Source organism: Muntiacus reevesi, chromosome 4, assembly GCF_963930625.1.
Source record: "Muntiacus reevesi chromosome 4, mMunRee1.1, whole genome shotgun sequence".
In the NCBI taxonomy this organism is placed as follows: Eukaryota; Metazoa; Chordata; class Mammalia; order Artiodactyla; family Cervidae; genus Muntiacus; species Muntiacus reevesi.
The window spans coordinates 150,765,341-150,792,506 of record NC_089252.1 but is presented as its reverse complement, the minus strand read 5'-3'; the positions used below and the strand labels follow the sequence as shown (position 1 = coordinate 150,792,506).

The 27,166-nt window shown below is 38.5% G+C and overlaps 1 protein-coding gene across 2 annotated transcripts in view; it reads left to right on the top strand.

Moving 5' to 3' along the window:
• ANO6 (anoctamin 6) overlaps window positions 1-27,166 on the top strand; it is a 230,399-nt gene that overhangs the window by 132,092 nt on the left and 71,141 nt on the right. For both annotated transcript variants that reach the window (XM_065934572.1, XM_065934571.1), the window contains 4 exons: window positions 6,984-7,112; window positions 23,937-24,002; window positions 24,792-25,079; window positions 25,303-25,416. In XM_065934572.1, the coding sequence (XP_065790644.1) occupies window positions 6,984-7,112; window positions 23,937-24,002; window positions 24,792-25,079; window positions 25,303-25,416 (597 nt within the window). The remainder of the gene's footprint in view (window positions 1-6,983; window positions 7,113-23,936; window positions 24,003-24,791; window positions 25,080-25,302; window positions 25,417-27,166) is intronic.

Here is a 27,166-nt window from a genome sequence, read left to right as displayed (position 1 = left end):
TGCTATCCTTTGCACTAATTTTGCACAATTGTTTAATGAAAGAAAATATTCCACTAATTCTTATGCCTTGAATCCTCCTGGACTCTGCTACAGTTAGGGAAAAGACCAGAATATATTGATACCCCATTTATAACTACATGGCATATAAATAAATTTTCACTATGTTCTAGATTTCATGGGATCTAAATATTTACATAAAGGCTTTTGCTTCTAAATTTTGTTTCCCTACAACTTGCTGTGGGCAGGGATCCAAGGTTTACTGAAAAATAGAAAATCCTGTATTTTCACTTTAGTTTTCTGCTATGATTAAAGTTTGTTTTTGTCTTTTGTGTTCTTCTTGGACTTAACTAACTACTTTGTTTTGCTAGTCTTAAGGACTATAGAGAGCCACATGTGTTTTCCACATTCACATATCAGTTGCTATTTAATTATGTGAGTGTTTTGATATTGTTTATTTTTCATAATGTAATTCCTCAACTATCATTGTTAGACAGTAAGGCTTTTTGTGTCCTGCTCTCTGTAAAGGTTGAGACCATTAATCCCAATAAACCTGAAATACTCTCTGATTTCATAGTAAATGACAACCCTATCAGGGCAGGAATAGACAGTGTGGAAATTCTCTAGAATTTTTTAATCTGATACAGTCAGATAATATCACTTGCTGTCCAAGGCAAGTTTCTAACATCATTATACATAAACAAGAGTTTGAGCAAAGATACCAATCTGATTGCTTTGTATCCAGATCTTGGACAAATCATTTAACATTTGCATTTTAAACTCTAGGAGTAGATGCCTCTATTGTGAAATAGGACTTCCAATTTGGGTTTTGCAGGGTTTATTTGCAGAAACGTTTTGTTTACTTATTTAGTGGGTCACATGGTGAAGAATCTGCCTGTAGTGCAGGAGACCTGGGTTCAATCCCTGGGTCAGGGAGATTCCTTGGAGAAGGGAATGGCAACCCATTCCAGTATTCTTGCCTGGAGAATTCCATGGACAGAGGAGCCTGGTGGGCTACAGTCCATGGAGTCGCAAAGAGTGAAACACAACTGAGTGACTAACACTTTCACTTTTTTAATTTAAAGACACTTGAGAAGTGAGAGGTTGGACACATGTTGAGGAGCAAGTCCTGGATTCACCAAGTGCTGATGCCAGGGGTTCCAGGAGGGTACTTTGTGAGATCAGCTGCTCCTCTCTAACTGGCATAAATGCCATGGAGCAGTGTCACCCAGGCAGCTGTCTCCCGAAGTCCTCTCCTTCCCCAGCCCTTCTTTTTCCACCCAGAAGATAAACCTGAGCATCTTGTAAGCATCATGTGACCCTTCGTGTACCCGAAATCATCCTGTTCAAGAAGTCCAATGCCTTACTGGATTCTGAGATTACTTAAGTTTTCCTACCAAGTAATTTCAGTTGTTCCTTGGTATCCACAGGGGACTGGTTTGACCCCTGTGGATACCAAAATCTTTGGATGCTCAAGTCCCTTATATAAAATGGCATAGTATTTGCATATAGCATATGCACATCCTCCCATGTCCTTTAATCATCTCTAGATTACTTATAATACTTAGTACAACGTAAAGGCCTTGTCAGTAGCTGTGAATACAATCTGAATAACATGTGAAGAGTTGCTAGCACATGGCAAATTCAAGCTTTGCTTTTTGGAACTTTCTGGAATTTTCTTTTAATATGTTTTAACCTGAGTTTGGTTGAATCCACGGATTTTGGTAGAGTAATTTTGCCACTTATATTTTTATCCTGATTTGGTTAAGCATTTGGTTAAAGGGTCCAAAGGCTCTTCCGTTGAAGGAAAGTGATAGTGAAAGTGTTATTCGCTCTGTTGTGCCTGACTCTTTGTGACCCCGTGGACTGTAGCCTGGCAGGCGCCTCCATCCATGGGATTTCCCAGATAAGAATACTGGAGTGGGTTGCCATTCCATTCTCCAGGGGGTCTTCCCGACCTGGGGATTAAACCTGGGTCTCCTGCACTGCAGGCAGATTCTTTACCATCTGAACCACCAGGGATGCCCTGCAAATCAATGGAGGAAAGAAGCCATCTGAGAGTGGGGAAACCTGGAAAAGATCAGTTGGGTACATCATACCCGACCTTTCTTATCCCTTCTCTCCTACATTGCTCTGCCAGGACCTTATTTCTTAGCTCACCCCTTGCAACAAGCATGTCTTTTCTTCTTCCCAAGTGTAAAATGAGAGTGCCAACAACCTAAGACAGAGGTGATCAGGTCATTCTTTTGCAATGGTTGGCTGGTTGGTTTTTGTTTATTTTGATATAATGACAAATGAACATGGCTAGTCTTTTTAACCATTGCAGTCTTTACAGCTTTGGGATAGATTGCTGCACATGAGTAAATGAATGCTAAATTGGTGGAATCTAGTATCCTTGGGACCAGAGAAGGCAATGGCTACGAACAGATAAAGCATATTTTAGACACCAAACTGTAATCAGAAGTTTATTTGTTATTTTTCTAGGACAAAAGAAGTGTCAACAACTAGAGACTTGACTTTTTTGACACTGAAGACATTTGCCTAAGACACTTAGGGTAACAGTAAGTTATTCTGATGAGCATAAGAATTAATAAGCTTTCTGGTGGAGAAGCAACAGTTAGATACAGACGTGGAACAACGTACTGGTTCAAAATAGAGAAAGGAGTATATCAAGGCTGTATATTGTCACCCTGCTTATGTAACTTATTTGCAGAGTACATCATGCAAAATGTGGGGCTGGATGAAGCACAAGCTGGAATCAAGATCGCAGGCAGAAATATCAATAACCTCAGATATGCACATGACACCATCCTTATGGCAGAAAGTGAAGAAGAACTAAAGAGCCTCTTGATGAAAGTGAAAGAGGAGAGTGAAAAAGTTGGCATAAAACTCAGCACTCAAAACTTGAAGATCATGGCATCTGGTCCCATCACTTCATGGCAAATAGATGGGGAAACAGTGACAGACTTTATTTTCTTGGGCTCCAGAATCACTGCAGATGGTGACTGCAGCTATGAAATTAAAAGATCTTGCTCCTTGGAAGAAAAGCTATGACCAACCCAGACAGCATATTAAAAAGCAGAGACATTACTTTGCCGACAAAGTCTGTCTAGTCAAGGCTATGGTTTTTCCAGTAGTAATGTTTGAATGTGAGAGTTGGACCATAAAGAAGTCTGAGTGCCAAAGAGTTGATGCTTTTGAACTGTGGTGTTGGAGAAGACACTTGAGAGTCCTTTGGATTGCAAGGAGATCAAACCAACCAATTCTAAAGGAACCAACTCTGAATATTCATTGAAAGGTCTGATGCTGAAGCTGAAACTCCAATACTTTGGCCATCTGATGTGAAGAACTGACTCATTAGAAAAGACCCTGATGCTGGGAAAGATTGAAGGTGGGAGGAGAAGGGGCTGACAGAGAATGAGGTAGTTGGATGGCATCACCGTCTCGATGGACATGAGTTTGGGCAAGCTCCAGGAGTTGGTGATGGACAGGAAAGTCTGGCATGCTGCAGACCACAGGGTTGCAAAGAGTCAGAAATGACTGAGCGACTGAACTGAACTGGTAGAGCAGTCAATACCCATACATAAGCTCTGATCTCTCAGATGATTTGACCTGATAAATTTTAAACCATCTGTTAAAGTGCTTTTAAACTGAAGCTGCTGAACTGGAAAGATTGTTTCAGGGTTGTTGTTTTTTTTTTTTTTTTTGTATTTCACCTTGGTGCCATTTGACTTGGTAGAGAAAAACGGAAGCTCAAATTTTGAGTTGACTTTGAGAGTCAGGACTAGAAAAATCCATTTCTGATTAATCAGTTGTTTAAGATGATCAGTATTTATTGAAACTTGACTTCAAAACTTTAGAAGAGGGTTGTTTTGTTTTTTAGTTTTCTGTCATTTTAATACCTGTTGCATGAGTCAGACCTGTAGTGGAACTTATAGTTTAAAACAATCCAGGCTTCTTTTCAAACAGCACAGATGTGTTCATAGATCAGTCTCTTTGATGTGGGACAGTTTTCTTCTTTGTTAGGAATGCTTTCCAGCCCAGCGTTTTGTTCCTCCCTCCCTCCTTCCCAGTTGTTTTCTGCCAAGAGATGGGAAACCTGGATTTCACAGCAGTACAGAGTTGGCACCTTTCCCCCAGCATTGCATTCTAATAATACCATATCAGAGTCTGACCTAGTTATTTCACACAGGCAGCTTTTGCCAAGCCAGTGGGGTTTTCCTGCAACAAAGGGCCATGGTCTTCTATCACACAGGAGAGACATGCCTGCAGACCGGATTATCTGGTAGCAGGCTGCCAGCATATGTGGCTGAGCGAGGGCCATGCAGGGAGGAATGCTGGGGGCCCCATGCAGACATAGTTCTCTTTCCATATGTCATTGTTCATAACCTGGCTTCAATGAGCCCCTGCGGATGCCACCAAGGAAAGGCAGCAGAATGTGGGCTCCAGAGCACGAGCTGCTTCTGTACACATTTCAGACATCTGTAATGATGACCAGGTTTTTGTGACTGTATTCCACCCCACCCCACTTCCCCTTGGCCTCATAGTTTTTTCCTCCACACACAGTTTTCCTCTAGCAACTGCCCAGGTTGTCATCAATAGTAACATCTTCAGTGAAAGAAAGAGAAATTGAAGAGAGGGGCCTCAAGGACTCTGTTGCTGAAATGAAAAGAGACAGGCCTTGGCACTTTTGTACAACTTTTAAAAAATATAGTTTTAATTTATTTTTTTAATTCAAGTATACTTGATTTACAATGTTGTGTTAGTTTCAGGTGTAAGTGCAATGATTCAGTGTTTTATATATATATATATATATATATAAACCTGGGTTTATATATATATATAAGAATATATATATTTTTATATATATATATATTTATATATATAAAAGAATATATATATATTCTTTTCAGATTCTTTCCCTTATAGGTTATTACAAAACACTGAGTATTTTTCCCTGTAATATATAGTAGGTCTTTGTTGGTTATCTGTTTTAAATAGAGTACTGTATATATGTCAATCCTAAACTCCTAATTTATCCCCCCACCCTTTCCCCTTTGGTGACCATAATCTTGTTTTCTATGTCTTTTCTATGTCTTGTATAACTATGTTTTCTATGTCTTTTCTATGTCTTGTATAACTTTAAATGCTCTCAAAGCTTACCGATTTTAAAGAGCTGAAATTGCAAATGAAAGACGAGTAGTGGCCTCAGCCGTGGACGTTGCTATGTCTGTTTCCGTGGTCCCTCAGTGCCCTGGCTGGGCAGGGTCTCAGGCCAGGTCACACTGTTCATAGTGAGGGTCCCTGGTCAAATGCAACCTCGGTGGAGGGCTGTGAGTTAGCTTACATTGCCAGAGTGCATTCTGCAGGTGAAATATCTTGCTGGATGAAAGGAACCGCACAAACTTGTTAACAATCTTCAGATGCTCTGTGGTAGGAAAGAAGAAAGACAAGTATCAGGTTGTATTTGTTGTTGTTGTTGAGTTGCTAAGTTGTATCCAACTCTTTGCAGCCCCATGGACTGGAGCCCTCCAGGCTCCTTTGTCCATGGGATTTTCCAGGCAAGAATACTGGAGTGGGTTGCCATTTCTTTCGCCAGGGGATCTTCTCGACTCAGGGATCGAACCAGGTCTCTTGCTTGGCAGGTGAATTCTATACCACTGAGGCACTTGGGTGCTTTCCCATCAAGCTGTATGTATTTGGCAAAAAAACACATCGTCTCAAAAGTGTGACTAAAATGAAAAAGTTGTGGTGGTAAAATAAGGTGATTTATTTCATGATGCTGAATGCAGAGAATTAATTAATCACACTTAATAATTAAGTGGTTTCAGCAAGTGACTGCAAAGTCCCACCTTCCCATGAATTTTTAATGGAAAAAACTTGAAAAATTAATAAGTATTACTTAGTTTAAAAGTATTCCAATTCTAAAGCAAAATTCACATAACGATCTTGACCAGCTATGTGAGAAACGCAAACTCAAGTCTTTCCTTAGAGCAAATAAAAACAATTCTATCCAAATCCGTATGGTAAGAGATTGTTTTAAGCTGTATTAGGTCTGTTCTGCCATTTTGACTTTGTTTTTATGCCATAAGGCTTTTAAGCTCTAAATTAAAGACTCATTTATTTGTTCTTATTGCTGGGATTTTTATTTGTTTTTTTGCTAGGAGTGAGTGGGTATTTTGTGTGGATTTGGGGACAAATACCAACAACTGCTATGTATTTTGTATGTGTCAAAGCATTTTTTGACTTTTGTTTAAGGTTATAAAATGATACTTTTTATAAAATGATGTGGTTCAGAAAGAAGTCATGAAAATTGATGGAAAGGTTAGATAATATGACATAGGTAGGATGCAGGCATTCACTCAGTCGTGTCCAATTCTTTGGTACCCCATGGACTATAGCCCGCAAGGCTCCTCTGTCCATGACATTCTCCAGGCAAGGATGCTGGAGTGGGGAGTCATTCCCTTCTCTAGGGAATCTTCCCAACTTAGGGATCGAAGCTGAGTCTCCCACATTGCAGGCAGATTCTTTACCCTATGAGCCACTAGGGAAGCCCTGAGATTTTCATAAACATATATGTTTCATAAATATCTATGCCTTAGATATTTTTTTCTCTTGTTAAAATAGCATTAGTCCTCAGATAGGCATCTCTGGTTACTGTGTTTATTTCCAAACTTGAAACTCCTTTTCTTGTTCTTGTGGGAATAAGTCTGGGATAATTGTATTACATTCACAATGCTGATATTTCCCCATATATTTGTAGAATAATGCTAACGTGCTCAATTCAAGGACTTTCTTTCAGCAAGAGCAGACCATGATTGCGAAGATCATGTTGATAATGCCCTCTTGGTCAAGTAACTAGTAAAGGATGTATTTCTCATTTTCTGTAAACATTCTGATGTACCTTTTAAAGCTACAAAATAAGCACTTATGAACTGACACTTTTCAAGAAACTATATTAAAATTTATTTTTCTTTTCCACACAGGAAGAATTTAATGGAAAACCTGACTCCCTCTATTTTAATGATGGTCAGCGAAGAATTGACTTTGTTCTAGTGTATGAAGATGAAAGTAGAAAAGAGACCAATAAAAAGGGTTCAAATGAAAAACAAAGAGTAAGTTTATTTTCCTGTTTTCTTTTGTTTTTATTCTTTATAATATTGTAAAATTAAAATAATAAACTGCTATTTTTGTGTAAGCAATGAAATGAAACTGGTGTTTGAAATATCAAAACAGGCATACCTTCATATTTTCTCTATTCATCATTCCCTCAAGGCATGGTAACAAAAAACATTAAAAAAATTTTTTTTGAGTTTTAAAAAGAAACTTCCTATGGCTCTTAAGCTAAAGGCAGATTTTATTCCAAGAAATTGCCCTCTCTATCTGTAAAAGAGATTTACACTAAAAGCACACTTGGCTATTTGCAACTAGATGTGAAAGGAAGCTAATGATAAATAATGGCAGCAAGTATATAACAACCAGCCAGTGTCAGGGTATGCTAACTCATGGATGGTCTGTGTATTTTGCACGTATGTTCTCATTTAATTCTCAGAATAACCTTGTTGTTGTTGTGATGGTTCAGTCGCTCAGTCGTGTCTGACTCTTTGAGACCCCATGGACGGAAGCACGCCAGGCTTCCCTGTCCGCCACTGTCTTCCGGAGTTTGCTCAAATTCATGTCCATTGAGTTGGTGATGCCATCCCAGCCATCTCATCTTCTGCAACCCTCTTCTCCTTTTGCTTTCAGTCTTTCCCAACATCCGGGTCTTTTCCAGAACAACCTACAAAGTGCCTTTTATTTTCATATCATTCTGGATAACAAAATTGGCCCTTAGAGAGATTAAGCGATTGCCCAAGTCATGGACTCTAATGTAAGAACTGGTGGAGCTACAATTCAAACTCTGGTCTTCAATCGCGAACCCATACTCTTGACATCTCCCACTTTCTTCCCTCCCTTCCCCTTTCATTCATTGCCAGTTAGGCTTTACCTTTCCTTTGCATCAGACTCTTTCAGGTAATGCGCCCATCTTTATCTCAAGATATTAAGCCATTTAGCCTGCTAAATATATAACAACTTCCTGAAACTTCTTTATGAAACTGCATCAGACTAAAATAAAACAAAAAAGAAAGTATACAAGTGCGTCACTTTTACCCACTTTGCAAATCACTTCTTCATTCTGTTTTTGTTTTTTCTCACATTTGTGCTGTTACAAATACACAACTATTAATTTGTCCCTCTCTGGGCTTTCTCTCTGAAATATGTCATCCTTAAATCTATTGATTTCAGTCTTAATTTTTCAAATCAAGGATGAAACCTGCTTAAAATGAAGGAATCAGTTCTTTTTATTTTGGATTTTGTTTGTTTTGGAAAGGGTAGTTTTGGGGGCTTATATTTGCATAGTGTCACAGAATGAGCCCAGCTTTTGGAACCTAATACTCAGATTCTAATTCTGCCACTGTACTGTTTGGAGTAATTCTAGTTGAGGCAACACCAGCCTAGAATTACAGTGGCTTAATAAAATAAAAGTTTATTTATGGCTCAGGTCAATCATGGCATCCCTGTTTGGCACAGTGTCTTAGAGGTATGGACAGGACTTTCTTGCTTACAGTCATTCAGGAACCCAGGCTGACAACAAAAGCTTTGCCATGTTCAACAGGTAGTTTCGGAGATCACTCTGGGCATCAATAAATGGTAGGTAGAATAAGGGAGAGGATGAAGAACGTACTCTTGCTTCTTTACCTGTTTGGGTTGGAACTGACATCACTAGTTGGGTTCACATTCTTTTGGTCAGAACTCTGGAAGGTGGAAAGTGTAGTTTCTGGCTGGACAGACATTTCTCAGTAGGAATTCCATTAACTTTTGGTCATCAGCGGCTTGTCTTTGCCACAGTTTCCAGCTAACTGTGTGAGTTGGATGAATTTTCTTATCGGTTTCATATTTTATTATTATTTTGGATATGCCTTTTATTTTACATTTTGCCATCTCTGAAATCAGGTTACATCTTAAAAAAAGTGTATCATAATTTCATTGGGTGAATTTTTTTATTGGCACATAAAGTATTGGCTCATCATACAACCAGAGGCATCTTAGATTCTAGAAAACAGGAATCTCAATACCTGGTCCAGATAATTATGTCTAGGATTGAATAAAATAGTATACAGAAATGCTACATAAATTTTCAGCAAATATTAGATAATGGATGTTAATTTTTGTACCTTCTCTTTTATTTGGGGTATACATTGGTATGAAAAGGCATCACTCTCTGGTTATTATATAATTTTGTTACTAAACTAGCTTAGAATATTTTATCATTTTCCTATGAACACTAAGATATCTTCTGTGCAGTCAGGGCCACCATCATCAAATATTTGTTAGGCATCCATATGCTGATGGAACTGAATTGAGCACTATATAAAGTAAGTTAAACAAACCTAATCCATTACAGTATAGTTTTATACAAGGGCTTCTCTCCCATGGTAAAGGAGCCTAGAGCTGATTACATTATTAACAAGGTCTGCATTTGTGTTATACAGAAACAAAGGTGCTGAAATAACTTTCATAAATCAAGAGAAAAAAAACCATCATTAATTTTGGTATCTGAACTCATGGATTGATGTACCGTGATGTTGGTGTTTATAAGCTATGCTTTTAAGTGTTTTGAGACTATTTATACATGTTACTTAATTTAGATTCTACTAGAATTTGAAGCTCAGCTTTGGAATCACATTTTTATTAATTGGAAAATCATTTGCAAGTTCCATCACACTCTGTGTCAGGCCGTATTCAGAATTTAGGACAATGTTAAGGAAAGACAATTTCAAAATTCTCTTTTCATTGAGAGGAAAAAAAATTATGTCTAAATCATATTGATTTCCTAAAACAGCCCCAAGGTTGACTTTGCCAGGGGCTGATCTAAAGAGTATTGTTAAATTCTTGTTTAGAGGCAGAGAAAGATAGAACTGATAGGGCCATGAACATCAAAAGCATACAGGAGTAAAAGTCTGCTTCTGCATATAAGCAAAAGAGAAATTATTTTTCTGGCCAGACCTCCAAATATCATATAGCTTTGTCCACTTGTGTTAGTGAAAATACCTCAGAATCTCACACCTCCCTTTGAAAAAGCATAAACCATTTATGTTTAGATTACAGATGGGGTTGATCGTAAGTTGTTCCAAGAATAAGTGTTTGTTTAGCCAGTACTGCTGTCCATGGCATAGAATCCGTTCAAGTGTCTTTTTACTGGAAGTAACATGGAAACCAAACTCAAAGTGATTTAAGTGGTGAAAGGAAATAATAATTCTCTCACTTAAGAAATAGTGCGGAGATAGGAGCATTTCTGAGTTAGATAATTTATTGGCTTAATGGGATCATCAGGACTCGAGCTTCATTATATCCTTCTGCCTGGCCATCCTCACATGTTGGCTGTTCTTAAACTATCTTCCCTTCATTTCATGATGTTCATTGTGTTTCTAGATATCAGCAGCAGGAAGAAGGAATGCCCTTTTCTTTGGCCCTCTTTTAGAAAGGGGAAGAAATCTCCCCTAGAATGGCAGACTTCTTTCACTGTTGATTGTCTCTCTCAGGCCTATTCCTAAACCAACCACTGGCAAGATGAATGAAACTACCATCATTAGCATAGACTAATCAAGACTAGTCTTTCATTTCCTAAATCATCTGATCACTTAGTATCTGAAAAACCGTCAGCTTTTATTGGTAATGAAGAAGGGGAAGATGACTATTGAATAGGCAGCCAGCAATGCCTGGCACATCTCATGATTAAAATATATCTAAATAAGTTTGCTCCATATTGTGAAGAGCAAAAATGTTTTAAATGAAACATGTTTCCGTATATTTCTCCAACTCTTCCTGCTCAGTTTTGCTCGTCATTCTTCTTTCTTCCTTTTGTCTTATCTAGAACTGCTAATGGGTGGCATAACTGATCTACTCTTAATTTCATTTTGCCTGACATTTGGCCTCCCTTCTAAACAGATGTGTTTATGACCAAGTAATGGTATAATGCAGATGATGATAAAGAAAATAGAAAAGTCTATATAGCACAAGAACAGTATAAGTCATCCTGAATGTAATGCTTTTTATCAGCAGAATCCATCCCTAAAAGTTGATAGAAAAATTATTTCCTGGAAGTTGATGAAAAGTTTTGGAAGTACAAGTTTATCTTGTATATCAGGCCTTAAGAATTCTTTAGTGGATCTGGCCAGTAGAGAGTACAGAGTAAGAAATTTTCCAAAAAATAAGTGTTTAAATTAAATTATATCCAAACCTTCAAATAATGTGAAACAACTGACTAATTGGTTATAGATCCTTTGAGCTTTTAAAACTGTTATCCATTGTTTTATATGAGTTATCATAAGGCTGGAACTGTTTACATAGAAACTAAATGAAATCCCTTTGGAAATGGTTAAAGGTTCATCAGAAAATTCTAATAAAATGAACCCAGTATACCATTCCATTTATTAAGACTTTACATACTTTAGTAAAGTTTTATAATGTCTGAGGATCTTAAACATTTTTATTAACTACTGTATTAAATTTTTGTTGCTGTTGTCACATTTTAAATTGCAGCTTGTGATTTAGTATTTTATGTTAAGAAAGAAGTCTATTGATTTTTTATAAGATCTAGTTACATTGATAAGCTTTTTAGTTCCAGTAGTTTCTAGTGCTTATTTTAAGTTTATTCAGAAGAAGACCATATTGTCTCCAACTGATAGCTTCACTGTACCTTTCTTTATACTTCATTTGTTATCTTGTCCAGATGATATGGTTAAGACATCTCGAATAAAACCTGTAGCACATAGTAGTCACCATTGTATTGTTCCTGAGTTTGGTGCAAGTGTTTCTAAAATTTCACCATTAAATACACATTTGCTATAAATTTTTGGTAGTTTTCTTTTAAAAAGTTAAGAGTTCTCTTCTAGTTGAGATTGCTCTGAGATTTTATAATTGGGTTTTTAAATTTATCAAATGTGCTTTCTTTGTATCATTGCTTTATCAGTAAGTCTTATGTGCATAAAGTAGATGATTATTTGTAGCTCATAAGATGATAGCTAACAGTATAGAATATTCAAACATCATTCATTATTGGTTTTAATAGGCAATGAATCATTTTTGTAGTCATTAGCTTTCTACTTATGTTAATACTATGTTATAATATAGTTTATTTATAATTCATTAAAAAGTGCTTGAGGTCACATACAGAATATACCATAAATAAAAGTAATTAGATGAGGATATCAAGGCTATGGTTTTTTCAGTGGACCATAAAGAAAGTTGAGCACCAAAGAATTGATGCTTTTGAACTGTGATGTTGGAGAAGACTCTTGAGAATCCTTTGGACTGCAAGGAGATCCAACCAGTCAATCCTAAAGGAAATCACTCCTGAATATTCATTGGAAGGACTGTTACTGAAGCTGAAACTCCCACTACTTTGGCCACCTGATGCAAAGAACTGACTCATTTGAAAAGACCCTGATGTTGGACAAGATTGAAGGCAGGAGGAGAAGGGAACAACAGAGGATGAGATGGTTGGATAACATCACTGACTCGATGGACATGGGTTTGAATAAACTCTGGGAGTTGGTGATGGACAGAGAAGCCTGGCGTGCTGCAGTCCATGGGGTCACAAAGAGTCGGACACAACTGAGTGACTGAACTGAACTGAACTGATTATGGTGACAAAAATGTAAAAGCCAGAAAAATAAAATGAAGCTATGTATCAAAGTAATAAGCAAAATGACTTATTATTAACCATAAAGTCCTGTTCAGAAATTAGAGTTCAGCTGCAAATTTGCCTCTTGAGTTTCCTAGTAGCCAAAGAAAATAGAGGATGTTATCAACACCACGGTTTAAAGTTTCAGCACAATAAAAACCAAACTGGATATTCAAAAGAAATATAATCTTTCTGGTCTAAAGGTCCCCCAGAAAGAAATTTATCCATGGAGCCTCCTAAAGGAGAAGGCATGAATGACTGAGTCGACTTAACATCGACTTCTATTCTCCAAATTGAAGAAATAAAGGGATGGCAGAAGGGGATTATGATGAATCAGAATAGTATAAAAAATTTCCTAAAATTGGCATTTTTGCCACAAATAGTCCATGAAAAATATTACGCTGGGTTAAGTGATGGTGGCAACTCCTGTTGGGTGGTTTCACCTCCTCAGATAACTTTTGGTAGGTGTTCTGTCTTTTGTTTTTGGATGTGAAATCAGGTTTGGTTTTAACTCCTTAATATTTTAAACTAAAGCAGGAAGTTTTTTATATTTTTATCTCCTTCCTTTACACTCTACTTGCTTAAACTAAGATTGTAGGTTAAAAGGAATAAATTAAATTAGAATCAGCCGTTTCAAATTACAGCTACAAGATGTGTTGCTGGTATAAGCATATTTAGTTTTATTTTTGAGTACTCAACACAAGAGCAGTGAATCCAAATCTTGCTTCGTATTTCCAAAATGGGACGTGTCCTTGGGCCCAATCCTTAAAAACAGACAAATGCAGAGGGCAGTGAAATTCTGAAAAGTAAAATCTGTTTATTCTACTTCATCTCAGAAGGATGTGGAGAAGAGAAAAATCCTTTTCCAGATTAGTCCTTCTGAGTTAGTTTTAAATAAAGAAGCTGTCATTTGCTCTGGACCAACAGATACTTGTGTCTCACTTTCTGTAAAAGGATAAAAAGCTGGGAAATATCAACTATACCAAGTTCTCAAACAGAACAGGCTTGAAGAAAATCAGCTCAGTTCAGTTCAGTTGCTCAGTCATGTCTGACTCTTTGCGACCCCATGAACTGCAGCACACCATGCCTCCCTGTCCATCATCAGCTCCCGGAGTCCACACAAACCCATGTCCACTGAGTTTATGATGCCATCCAACCATCTCATCCTCTGTCGTCCCCTTCTCCTCCTGCCTTCAATCTTTCCCAGCATCAAGGTCTTTTCAAATAAGTCAGCTCTCCGCATCAGGTGGCCAAAGTATTGGAGTTTCAGCTTCAGCATCAGTCCCTCCACTGAACACTCAGGACTGATCTCCTTTAGGATGGACTGGTTGGATCTCCTTGCAGTCCAAGGGACTCTCAAGAGTCTTCTCCAACACCACAGTTCAAAAGCATCAATTCTTCGGCACTCAGCTTTCTTTATAGTCCAACTCTCACATCCATATATGACCACTGGAAAAGCCGTAGCCTTATAAATAATCAAAAGAAGAGCTTGCTTATGTGCACAGAAAAGATATGCTCTAAGAAAATAGTATTTCCTAAAAAACTTATGGTTGCTGGGAGGGAAGGGATACTTAGGGACTTTGGGAAGGTCATGTACACACTGCTGTATTTAAAATGGATAACCAACAAGGACCTATTGTATAGCAAATGGAACTCTATTCAATGTTATGTGCCAGCCTGGATGGGATGGGGTTTGGGTTGGGAAAGAATGGATACATGTATATGTATGGATACATGTATATGTATGACTGAGTTCCTTCACTGTTCACCCAAAACTGCCACAGCATTGTTAATGGGCTAAACCTCAATACAAAATAAAAAGCTTAAAGTTTGGGGGAAAAAAGAAAATAGTATTTCTTAAACTTGCCTGATGATAAGAATAGTCTGATTTGCTTGTTAAAACTAGATTATCCAGGCCCATCCTGTATGTACTGAGCCAAAATGTAGAGAAGAGAGGCCCTAGAATCTGCATTTTAACTAGGGCACTTCAGGTTGTTCATGTAAGCAGGTATGTTAGTTTGGAAAACACTGCCCTGAAGTGTTTACAGTAGTTATCTTAGCAGTGGATTGATAACAGGTGAATTTTTTTCATTCTTGGAAAATTTCTAAGTTACCATTTATTTTCATAATTACACCAAAAATGTTAATTTAAAAGGAACAGTTGGAAATAAGCTTCAGCTACATATTCACTTCCTTTCTATGCTTACCATTTAGGATGCTTGTCTGTTTCTATCTCCTCATGAACATATGTCACCTACTCAAATCAGTCCACTAACATTCAATGTTTTATCAACAACACGTGAATTTAAGTCCCAATTAAATAATTTATTCCTTGTTTACCAGACCTTACCAAGTAAGAAGCACTTTGAGTAATTAGAAAGAAATGTTTTTGCACAGATTAAGTACCTTTGGTTTATTTCTTACCCAACTTCATAGGCCTAACAAAGATTGGCAAGTTGAAAAGTACAGTGACAGCAGCGTCAGTATTTTGCCTAATAAAGCTGGAGGAATATTTGAATTAAATCTGTTTCATTAATCTCAACTGACTTATGCTGATATAATATCAGAGTGTATTTAGTAATCTTCTTAGACATTGCAACCCCAGCTTTTTATGCATAAAAGCAGAGCAACATAAAGGAAATGGTAGAAATTGGTGTTTAAAATCAGAGTTATTACTATATAATTCACAAACAAGTCCTTCCCAACAATGACTTTATTAAGCCAAATGAGATGTGCAATCTCAGGTGCTTAGGGGACAGAAAGCTGCCTTAATTACGCTAGTCTGCCCTTTGTGATTTTGATTGCTTTATTCTTTATTTCTCTGACAGCTTTATTAACCTCCCATAAGAGGTATGAATACAGTTTCAGTTTCTGGGGTGAGATAAGTACTCTTGTCCTTCTCTACTTTGAACCCCAGATACCATTCTGCACTGACAGTAGTGGAATCATATGCCTCTTTCTGTCATGTCCATAGGTCCTCAACGATTTAGTCTCTTTGGCTTTGCTAGAAGTAGGTTGAAAAGAGAGAGAGAGATCCAGGTTACAGTGCAGGGGAATTTACTCTCCTAGAGATAGAGGAACCTACAACATAATCTAGTATACGATTGGGCTTTTTTGAGAGCCAGTGAGTCTGGTTTAGTCATTTTGTGCTGCCAAATGCACATCATAGACTATAAACATAGGTCTAGGTTCTTACCTGTAAGGTTTGCAATAAGGTACATAGATAATTTTTAGTTAAAAATTGTGTGTCCTCAGATACTCATTTATTCAGCAAATATTTATTGAGCAATGAACATGTCATTCAACATGCAATATTAATTTTCTTTCATTTTTAACATGGAAGACAACTCTACCTTAATTTCTTTTAAATGTCAGGAGCACTGTTACTTATCCAAGTGCAAATTCTACAGAGCAGTAAAGCTGATGATCTCATATTAAATAGATTTAAGCAATCTTTTCTTAAGTAAGCAGTCTTTTCCTGATATATTCCTGTTTGCAAATATAGCACATATGCTAATTTACTTTAGCTACCTGACAAACCAAGAAAACTGGTTTGATCAATTTTTAAAATATTCCACTAGTTCTTTGCGAACTGCCATGCCAAAGGGAGATAACAAGAACTGTCTTATTAAAGTAACACCAAGGTGATATATTAACATGTTTAAGCAAATAAAAATGCCCTTTCCTTGGTTCAACTATTTAAGTATTTATAGTTAGTGATAAAGCAGAGGGCATTATAAACCAACTCCAAGATCTGCCAACTATCAAGAGATATTAGGTAAATATCTTAGAAGGTCTTTGTAAAGAATCAAATAAGAACTAAAATAGGATACACTATAGTATAACTTTTTCTTAGTGGCATTACAGCAATATCTGTTAAAGAAGTTAAAGTTGCATGCACTTTTCAACACTTCCGCATCTAGGACTTTATTCTGAGGAGGATACACAAAACTTATTCTACAAGAATTTTCATAATTGTGAAAAATTAGAAACAACTAAAACGTTCAGCAATTTGTGAATAAATTGTTCTGTATATGTATTCACTTATAGTCTAGATTCCTCATGTAAACGGTATCATATAGCATTTGTCTTTCTCTGTGTGACTTATTTCATGAAGCCTAATAATAATCTCTGGGTCTATCCTTGTTGTTGCAAATGGAAATATGTCATTCTTTTTACGCCTGAGTAGCCTTCCACTGTGTGTGTGTGTGTGTGTGTGTGTGTGTGTGTGTGTGCGCGCGCGCATGCGCGCGCGCCTGGGCTTACAAGTGTGTGTGTATCACATCTTCCTAAGACAATCATTGGATTGTGTCCACATCTTGGCTCTTGTAAAGAGTACTGCTATGAACATTGGGATGCATGTATCTTTTCAAATTAGAGCCTTTGTTTTTTCCGGTATATACCCAGGAGTGGACTTGCTGGATAACATGGTAATTGCATTTTAGTTTTTTGAGGAAACTCCATACTGGCTTCACTAGTAGCTGCACCAGTTTACATTCCAATCAGCAGTATACAGGAATTTCCTTTTTTCCACATATTTGACAGCATTTGTTATTCATTGACTTTTTAATATTAGCCACTCTGACAGCTCTGAGGCAATATATCACTGTGTTTCTTAGAACATTTTTATTTATTTATTTGACTCTGCCAGCTCTTAGTTATGGCATGTATCTTCAGTCTTTGTTGTGGCATGCAGGATCTTTAGTCGTGGCATGCAAACTCTTAGTTGTGGCATGTGGGATCTAGTTCCCTGACCAGGGATCAAACCTGAGCCCCCTCCATTGGGAACGTGGAGCCTTAGCCACTGAACCACCAGGGAGACCGTCTCATTATGGTTTTGATTTGCATTTGTCTAATAATAAATGGTGTTGAGCTTCTTTTCATGTGCCTGTTAGTCATCTGTATGTCTTTTTTTGCAAAAATGTCTGTTCAGATCTTCTGCCTATTTTTAAATCAGCACTTTTTTTAAAGTATATTGAGTTATGTGAGCTGTTTACATATTTTGGTTATTAACCCCTTTTGGGCCTCATCATTTGCAAATGTCTCCTCCCATTTTCTTTTCATTGTCTTTTCCTTTCACTGATGGTGTCCTTTGCTGTTCAGAATTGTTTAAGTTTGATTAGGTCCAATTTGTTTATTTTTGCTTTTATTTCTTTTTCCTTGGGAGATTTAGCTAAGAAAATATTGCTATAATTTATGTCTGAGAATGCTTTACTTGTATTCTCTTCTAGGAGTTTTATGATGTCATATCTTATATTTAGGTCTTTAAATTGGTCTTTAAACCATTTTTTAATTTTTGTATATGGTATGAGGGAATGTTCTAATGTCATTGTTTTGCATGGAGCTGTTCAGCTTTTCCAGCACCACTTATTGAAGACACTCTCTTCTCCATTGTATATTTCTGTCTCCTTTATCATAGATTAATTGACCATAAATGAGTGGGTTTATTTCTGGGCTGTATATTCTGTTCTGTTGATCTCTGTATCTGTTTCTGAGCTGATACCTTGGTTTTTTGTTTTGTTTTTGTTTTTTTTTTTTTTTTTTTGATTAGTGTAGTTTTGTAGTATAGTTTGAAGTCTAGAAGGGTTATACCTCCAGTCTTGTTATTTTTTTCCCAGGATTGCTTTGGCGACTCTGGGTCATTTGTGCTTCCATATAAATTTCAGAATTATTTGTTCTGTGAAAATCATCATGGGTATTTTGATAGAGAGTACATTCAATCTGTAGGTTACTTTAAGTAGTATGACCATTTTAGCAATATTAATTCTTTCTTCAGAGAGTGAAAAGGATATATGAAAGTGAAGTCACCCAGTCGTGTTTGACTCTTTGCGACCCCATGGACTGTAGCCTGCCAGGCTCCTCCATCCATTCATGGGATTTTCCAGGCAAGAGTACTGGGGTGGGTTGCTATTTCCTTCTCCAGGGGGATCTTCCTGACCCAGGGATCGAACCCAGGTCTCCCGCAGTATAGGCAGATGCTTTTATCATCTGAGCCACCAGGGAAGTCCAGAAGGATACATCTAGTATATATCAAAGAAGGTAATCTGAGGACCAGGACAATGTAGTGTTAAAGAGTCAAGAGGAGAGTGAGCTAAATGACTCAGATTTAAGATCCAGTTCCTGGAGTTCTGGTAAAATATTGTCATTAGTATCCCGTTGGAGGGATTAAGATGTCACTGGGTGCACATTGTGGAAGCTAAATGATTAGGGTTGCTTACTTTTGTTATGATGTTTGACATTAAATAAAAGAGGTGAGCCTCTGAGGCTTACAAGGTAGAGAGGACTTCTTATGCTGAGGACTTTATACTCATGAAGCTGTTTCTTCCACCTTTGAGACGAAGCCACTGATACTTGCAGAGTTGATTTGCCCAACATCACAGAGCTAGCAGCTGGCAGGACCAGGATTTAAATTTTGACTCGGAATCTAACCATGTCTAGTTTGCACTATGCTGCCTGTCACGGTCATGGCTGATGCAGAGGATACAGCCAAGACAGGAGTAGTTTGTGTTTGGTATGTGTAATGATTGAACTGCCCTCTCGTGGGGCTGGTTCTTTGCAGATTCTCTGAGCTGGCCCCCTTTTGTCATCTGGTAATTCAGACTCCCAGGGGATCAAGAGATATCTTCGTACTCTGGGTACCCTGGAGCTATTTGGTGCTAGCACGTTCCAGAATTAAACTATATCTCTCCTTCTCCATCATGTCCTGTAATGCCCTTAAGTAAAAGTTCTTGGAGCACTGTGGGGGAGAAGGAGCTCAGGAAAGAGGCGCCTGGTTGCTACACTACATTTCTCAGTCAATTCCCACAAAACTGGTAGCCATCCACGCACCATCCACTCATTCCTTCTTTCATCAGACATCTATTGCTTGTTTATTCCACTTTAGGCCCATTCTAAGTGCTGAGGATATCAAAATTAAAAGACAGACATCCTTAGGGACAGGAATGGTAATCAAAGAGCAGCCAGGCCTGAGGCAGGATTTCATATTCTTTAAGAAAGGAAACATTTAAGGTGTTGGTTTGCTGAATAAGAGCAATGAATATAAAGGACTGAAAAGAAGAGAAGGTATTGCCAAAGCAAACTCAGGAAAAACAGGAAAAAGGTGTGATCTCCTGATACCCAGGAGAAAGATGGTGTCCTCCTAAGACAGGTGACACGCACAGGAACTTTTGTGAGTGGCTGCGTTTGTCTGAGGAAGGAGGAAGGAGGCCACAGTACTTAAGAGTCTGGGAGTGAAGTGTCGAATGCAAGGAGCACCTTCAAAGTTTGGAGCCACTCCCTAGTGGAGGAGGGGGGCCAGAAAGGAGACAGCTGTGCATCACGGTTTGCCTTTGATGGGAACCGTGGAATTTTATGAGACCAGTTAACACAGTTATGTGGTTTCTTATTACCATCACTTCATTGTTCACACACCCATTAAGCCATGGGAGAAGATGCCCTTTTAACTGATTCTCCTAGCCTTCTAGAAACTGTATTGCTGGAGAAGACTCTTGAGAACCCCTTGGACTGCAAGGAGATCAGACCAGCCCATCCTAAAGGAAATCAAAAGTCTGTTCCGTACTTCTGCGTCTCTTCTTCTGCCTTGCATATAGGGCCATCGTTACCATCTTTCTAAATTCCGCATATATGCATTAGTATACTGTAATGTTCTTTATCTTCCTGGCTCACCTCACTCTGTATAATGGGCTCCAGTTTCATCCATCTCATTAGAACTGATTCAAATGAATTCTTTTTAACGGCTGAGTAATATTCCATGGTGTAAATGTACCACAGCTTCCTTATCCATTCATCTGCTGATGGGCATCTAGGTTGCTTCCATGTCCTAGCTATTATACACAGTGCTGCAATGAACATTGGGGTGCACGTGTCTCTTTCAGATCTGGATTCCTCAGTGTGTATGCCCAGAAGTGGTACTGTGGGAGAAGGGGAGGGTGGGATGTTTCGAAAGAACAGTATGTATATTATCTGTGGTGAAACAGACTACCAGCCCAGGTGGGAGGCATGAGTCAAGTGCTCGAGCCTATTGGGCTGGGGGGATCCAGAGGAATCGGGTGGAGAGGGAGGTGGGATGGGAGACCAGGATGGGGAATTCGTGTAGCTCTATGGCTGATTCATATCAATGTATGACAAAACCCACTGAAAAATAAAAAAATAAATTAAAAAAAAATAAAATAAAGGAAATCAGTCTGAATATTCATTGGAAGGACTGATGCTGAAGCTCCAATACTTCAGCCACCTGATAGGAAGAGCTGACTCACTGGAAAAGACCCTGATGCTGGGAAAGATTGAGGGCAGGAGGAGAAGGGATGGCAGAGGATGAGACGGTTGAATGGCATCATTGACTCAATGGACATGAGTTAGAGCAAACTCTGGGACATAGTGAAGAACAGGGAAGCCTGGAGTGCTGCAGTCCATGGGGTCGCAAAGAGTCAGACACGACTGAGCGACTGAACAACAACCTAGTCATCTAACTAGAAGGACATTTGTTCAGAAGAGCTAAAAGCCTTGAGCCTGAGCTTCCACGTCCTAACTGAAATTATTGCTACCTGACTCCTCAAGGAGACAGAAGACAGTTGAATTCTGCTTATGACCTTCTAGTGTGACAAGCTGGGTCGCCATTTGTACAACCTCAGGTTGAGGCATCTCCCCAGAAAGAGAGGAAGTCAGAGCGTCTGGTCTGCGGAGAACACCCCTCTTTACTGCACAGTGACTTCGGTTTTAGGCTAACAGGTTTTCCCTAGTTCATAGTTATTACTCTACTAGGATTCTTGCTGGCAAGTAGCAGAAATGAGCTCTAGTTTAAGCAGACGAAGGAACAAAGAGTCTATTGGTAAAGAATATTAGGGAGTTCACAGATTCATTGGCAGACTCAGACAAATGAACCTGGAGAGAGTGCAGCCAGAGGCAGCGCTCCAAATTCCATCTCACAGCTGGTCTGGGACAAAGCGTGGTTGCTCCCCAGGGTCCAGAACTGCCTCTGGTCACTTCTGACCAGCCATGCTCCCTGAAAGCTCCTGCTGAGGCCTCTGCTGCTGCTGTCACTGGCACCCACTCTCCTAGCCGCCCCCGGAGGGGTTCTGCTTGGCCTGACTTCTTTGCATCTCCAGCTTCTGGTTAGAGTCTTAAGTGGTTTGCTTAACAGCTACTCACTTGCCAGTAGCTGAACTCATGGGAGACAAGGAATAGGTGTGTCTGTTTTTACCTGCTGCGGGGGACGTGGACTGTGGCGGGAATCGAAATGCTGGGTCATATAGAATGACGCCATGTGGAATGACGGGTGTCCATTACCGTGCCTTAGACCCATGAATGAGTGTTCCAGGCCTTCTGGATTGGACAGAGTCCTCGATCCCTGGACGCTGAGTTTGTAGATCCTCTGCAGCAGACCATTTCAAACTCCTCTTCGAATCTTCATCACTTTGAAGAGTGCTCTCAGGAAATGTTTGTAGAACAAAGTGATGTTTATTGAGTATATTCTTAAAACAAACACGTACTGGGAGTGTACTGCTGCTGAGTACTCTGTCATATGTGGCTGGAAAGACCAGAAATGCTTTTACACAATAGTAAAGAAAGACTCCACCTGGAGCAATGCTTGGGCTGCCATGCAGGAATTGAAGTGTGAGGGTTCGAGTCTAAGGTGAAGACATACTGCTTGGGTACCAAGCAGAGTGGGTCTGAACCACCTTCCCAGCGGAGGTGGGCAGATGGTGAATGAGGGGAAGAGAAGACTGGAATCATAGCAGAGTGCATTGCAGCGATCGGGGGTGGAAGGTGGGCAGAGCGGGCAGCCGCCTGCTGGGAGCAGTGGGAAAGCTGTACCTCCACACCCCCATCTCACCCCCTAGCTCTCATCTCACTGGAGTCTCCTAGGTAAGCTTGGCTTATTCGTTTATAGCACTTGCTGTTTTTCTCTAAGTGACTCTTTTGTGCTCAGGTTGTAACAAGCATGTTATATTTGTAAAACTCTTAGAAGAGTGTCTGGCACAGTAAGTATTAATACTATATAACTTTATTAAATATGTGAAAATAAAAGCAATATTCTGTTTCTCATACTTCCACAAAGTACATTAGGGATTCCACTGGCACTCACATTAAGTCAAATGCCAGGTGGATTTTTTTCACCTTGGATATTTTTACATGCAGCATCCACTTTACATTTATTAGGTGCTTTCTGTGTTCTAGACACTGTGCGTGGCACAGCAGCTGAGCTCCCTCTCTGCCCGTCCACAGTGGGCAAAGCATGACCCGGACTCCGTGGGCACCGTGGCCTGACTGCCCAACCCACTAGATACAGAACATTGACTCAGTGATTCCTCTCTATCTTGTTAACTGCTAAAGTGAAAACCTGATTTTAGTGCAGCATTTTTAGTTGTCGTCAGTGGGAGAATTGGTCTAATTCACCTCCTGTGATTACTAAAGATGGAAATTCTAGTTATATTTTATGTGGTTTCTTTTTTTGTGTGTGTGTGTTTTTTTTTTTTTTTTTTTTTTTTGCAGAAATATATTCTTCCTTTACTTCCTCTGTGTTTGACATCTTAGTTGAGATATGTTTCACCATGTGGTTCATATAAATGGCTCTGTAACATGGTCAGATATATTATCAATTAATTCATTTTGTAGATTTAGGTGTTTGTTTTATAGCTTCACTAACATTTCAGTCTTACAAAGAGAAAAATTTCTTACATTTTACCAAAATTGTGTGTTGTTTTATTTAAATGGGTCAAGGCATGCAAAGATGAAATATATACATCCAAAACCAAACTATTTGAATGTCTGATGTAGAAACAAAATTTTAATAATCTCGAATGTCAGATCTGGACTGTAACTCTGGTATATTCCATGGGTGAGTGGGACTCCAAAAACTCCACTTGTGTACACAATCTCTCATAAGCCAGAAAAAAGTCTTTGAAATTGTGCCAAAGGTGGAGACTTTTATGTACCTCAAGTGGCCAGAAACCTACAGGACAACTAAGGGTCCTCCAGAGTCCCAAGAGAATCCAATTATTCTCCACCGCATTGCCTCTGAGGAGTCTAAACCCACATGTCACCAACTGACAGAGCACCTTCATTGCTTCTGTGCTGTTTTGAGCAAATGTGTCTCTTCATTCAGTTCAAATTGGTTTGATTTTTTTTTTTTTAATAAAAAAACACACAGCTCTTTTTTTTTCCCCCCTTGGTAAAACTGAAGGCCTAACACATTTCCAATTTCTTTTGGCAGAGAAAAAGACAAGCATACGAATCTAACCTCATCTGTGATGGTCTGCAGCTAGAAGCAACCAGATCCGTAAGTGTCAGACCCTTCCCAGCTGTCAGCTGACTGGTGCTCCTGGGAACTAGCACGTCACTCGGAATGCTGGAAAGGCATTTGAAACATGCAACCCCAGCCACGCCTTAACTGCAGGCTGTGATGGGAGTCAATCAAAATCTGCATTATAGAATATATGTTTGTTGCTGAAAAACCGTGGATCCTTTTTAATATCTAAAGAATGTAATAATAACTCTATGTATGAATGTATTTATTCAAGAACCTTGTTAAAGATTTTTATATAATACAAATGATAGTTTACCCCCCCAAAATTAGAAAATGTAAGAATAGTGGAATTGAAAATCATCTGTACTTTATCCATAAATAATCTTTTCCTTCTAAATATTTTCTTTTGCTCAAATGTATACATTTTTCCCTTCCAAAAAAGAAATTATCAGTTCACAGTTCTAAAGTTTGCTTTTCTCTCTTTATCATATAGTAAATGCATTTCTATGTTAATAAATATAGTTCTTTTAAATCCTTTTTAATGATCACATAATGATGTTGAACAGATATATAATAAATTAAACAGCCGCCTTCTCGGTTTAAGAAATTTTAAAACTTGTCATTACAATAACACTACAATATAGTGTTTTTATGTTTAGTTACTAATTTGGACTAGTAATTAACACCTTTGCTTTTCTTCATCTAAAATATTGGTGATTTTATGAAAGAACTATGCAACATAAGAATAATCTGTCTTAAATTTGTGAAAATATCAATAGTTGATTTGATTTCCCGGTTTGTATGCTTATTCTTTCAATATAGCTTGTGGATGACAAGCTCGTATTTGTAAAAGTACATGCCCCATGGGAGGTGCTATGTACCTATGCAGAGATAATGCACATCAAACTGCCTCTGAAACCCAATGATCTGAAAACCCGGTCCTCAGCCTTTGATAATTTCAATTGGTTTACCAAAGTCCTCCAAGTGGATGAAAGTATCATCAAGCCAGAGCAAGAGTTTTTCACTGCCCCCTTTGAGAAGAACCGCATGAATGACTTTTACATTCAAGATAGAGACACATTCTTCAATCCAGCCACCAGAAGCCGCATTGTAAGTCTAAACCCAATTTAGCTGCTGTCTTGGGGTGATCTAGAACCTACTGTTGAATAATTAGTGGTTTAATTTGGTTGGTTTGGTTTGGGTTTTAAAGCTGCCAAAAAAAAAAAAGAAAGAAAGAAAAGTAATACACCTACAGATTCCTGTTAGGACAGTAAGCAATGATTGGCTAGTTACAATGTATAAACTACACACTCTATTTTGGAATCTTTTTTAGGTTTACTTCATTCTTTCTCGGATAATGTACCAAGTAAGGGACAATGTTAAAAAGTTTGGGATTAACAAACTCGTAAGCTCTGGCATCTACAAGGCAGCTTTCCCTCTCCATGATGTAAGTCAAATGGCAAAAATGAAATAAAATATCTAAAATGTGTTCTAGTGTTAGGGAAAGGCTAATCTTCTTGACCTTGTTTCTTCCTTGGTAAAATGAAGAGGACATATTGCAAGATTGTAAGTTCATTTAGGGCAGGAATCATGTTGTATTGTTTACTTCTGAATCCCAGGCACAAGGAACACCGCTTAATTAAGTGAATGAATGAATAGACCGCATTTCCCAGACTTAATGTGTGGACCAATTAAGATAGACTCAGACTCAAACACCTTTCTAGCTGAAGGATCTTGTGAAAGTCACTTAACCTCTCCGTTCATCAATTTCCTTGTCAGTAAATTGGGGATTATAATAGTACCTATCTCAGTAGAGTTGTTATGAGGATCAGTTCATCCACATGGATGTTAGAACAGTTCTTGGCATATAATAAGTACTATATATCTGTCAGCTGTTTTCATAATTACTGACAGATATTATTGTCAACCAGAAAAGTATTAGTTCTTTGGAAGAAAAATATACATTAGACCATTTCATTTATCATTTTCTGTAATAGAGGTAGGCATTTTCTCCTCTGAAAGAATCATTTTCAAACTGTGTCCTGCAATATCTCAGGGCTTCTAAAAAGGCATCTGTCAGGGTTCTTGTCAGGATGGCAACACAGCAGAGTGTTGACATGTTTTAAGGACTGCGTACTGAGATGACAGCAACTCCTCAAATTCGAGAGCACTTCTCTAGCTGATAAGATCACTCATGAAATGAAAATTTTAAAATGTGACTGCTGTAGAACCTTAATGATTCTGTAATTGCAAGGATATTTTACCTAAACTCCTTAAATAAATTCTATCATTAAAATAAATAAAATCCTGTTTTATATTGCTCTGTTACTTTGTTATATTCACTATCAGTTTATCTGGATCTCTAAGGCCAAAGAGTACCTCATGAGTAATGCTGAACTGGATGAAGCACAAGCTGGAATCAAGATTGCTGGGAAAAATATCAATAACCTCACATGTGCAGATGACACCACCCTTATGGCAGAAAGTGAAGAGGAACTAAAGAACCTCTTGATGAAAGTGAAAGAGCAGAGTGAAAAAGTTGGCTTAAAATAAGCTCAGCATTCAGAAAACTAAGATCATGGCATCTGGTCCCATCACTTCATAGCAAATAGATGGGAAAACAGTGAAAACAGTGGCAGACTTTATTTTGGGGGGCTCCAAAATCAACTGCAGATGGTGACTGCAGCCATGAAATTAAAAGACACTTGCTCCTTGGAAGAAAAGCTATGACCAACCTAGATAGCATATTAAAAAGCAGAGACATTACTTTGCCAACAAAGGTCCATCTAGTCAAAGCTATGGTTTTTCCAGTAGTCATGTATGGACGTGAGAGTTGAACTATAAAGAAAGCTGAGAGCTAAAGAATTGATGCTTTTGAATTGTGGTATTGGAGAAAACTCTTGAGGGTCCCTTGGACAGGAAGGAGATCCAGCCGGTCCATCCTAAAGGAAATCAGTCCTGAATATTCATTGGAAGGACTGATGCTGAAGCTGAAACTCCAGTACTTTGGCCACCTGATGCGAAGAACTGACTCATTTGTAAAGACCCTGATGCTGGGAAAGATTGAAGGCGAGAGGAGAAGGGGACAAGAGAGGTTAAGATGGTTAGATGGCATCACCAACTCAATGGACATGAGTTTGAGTAAACTCTGGGAGTTGGTGATGGACAGGGAGGCTTGGCCTGCTGCAGTCCATGGG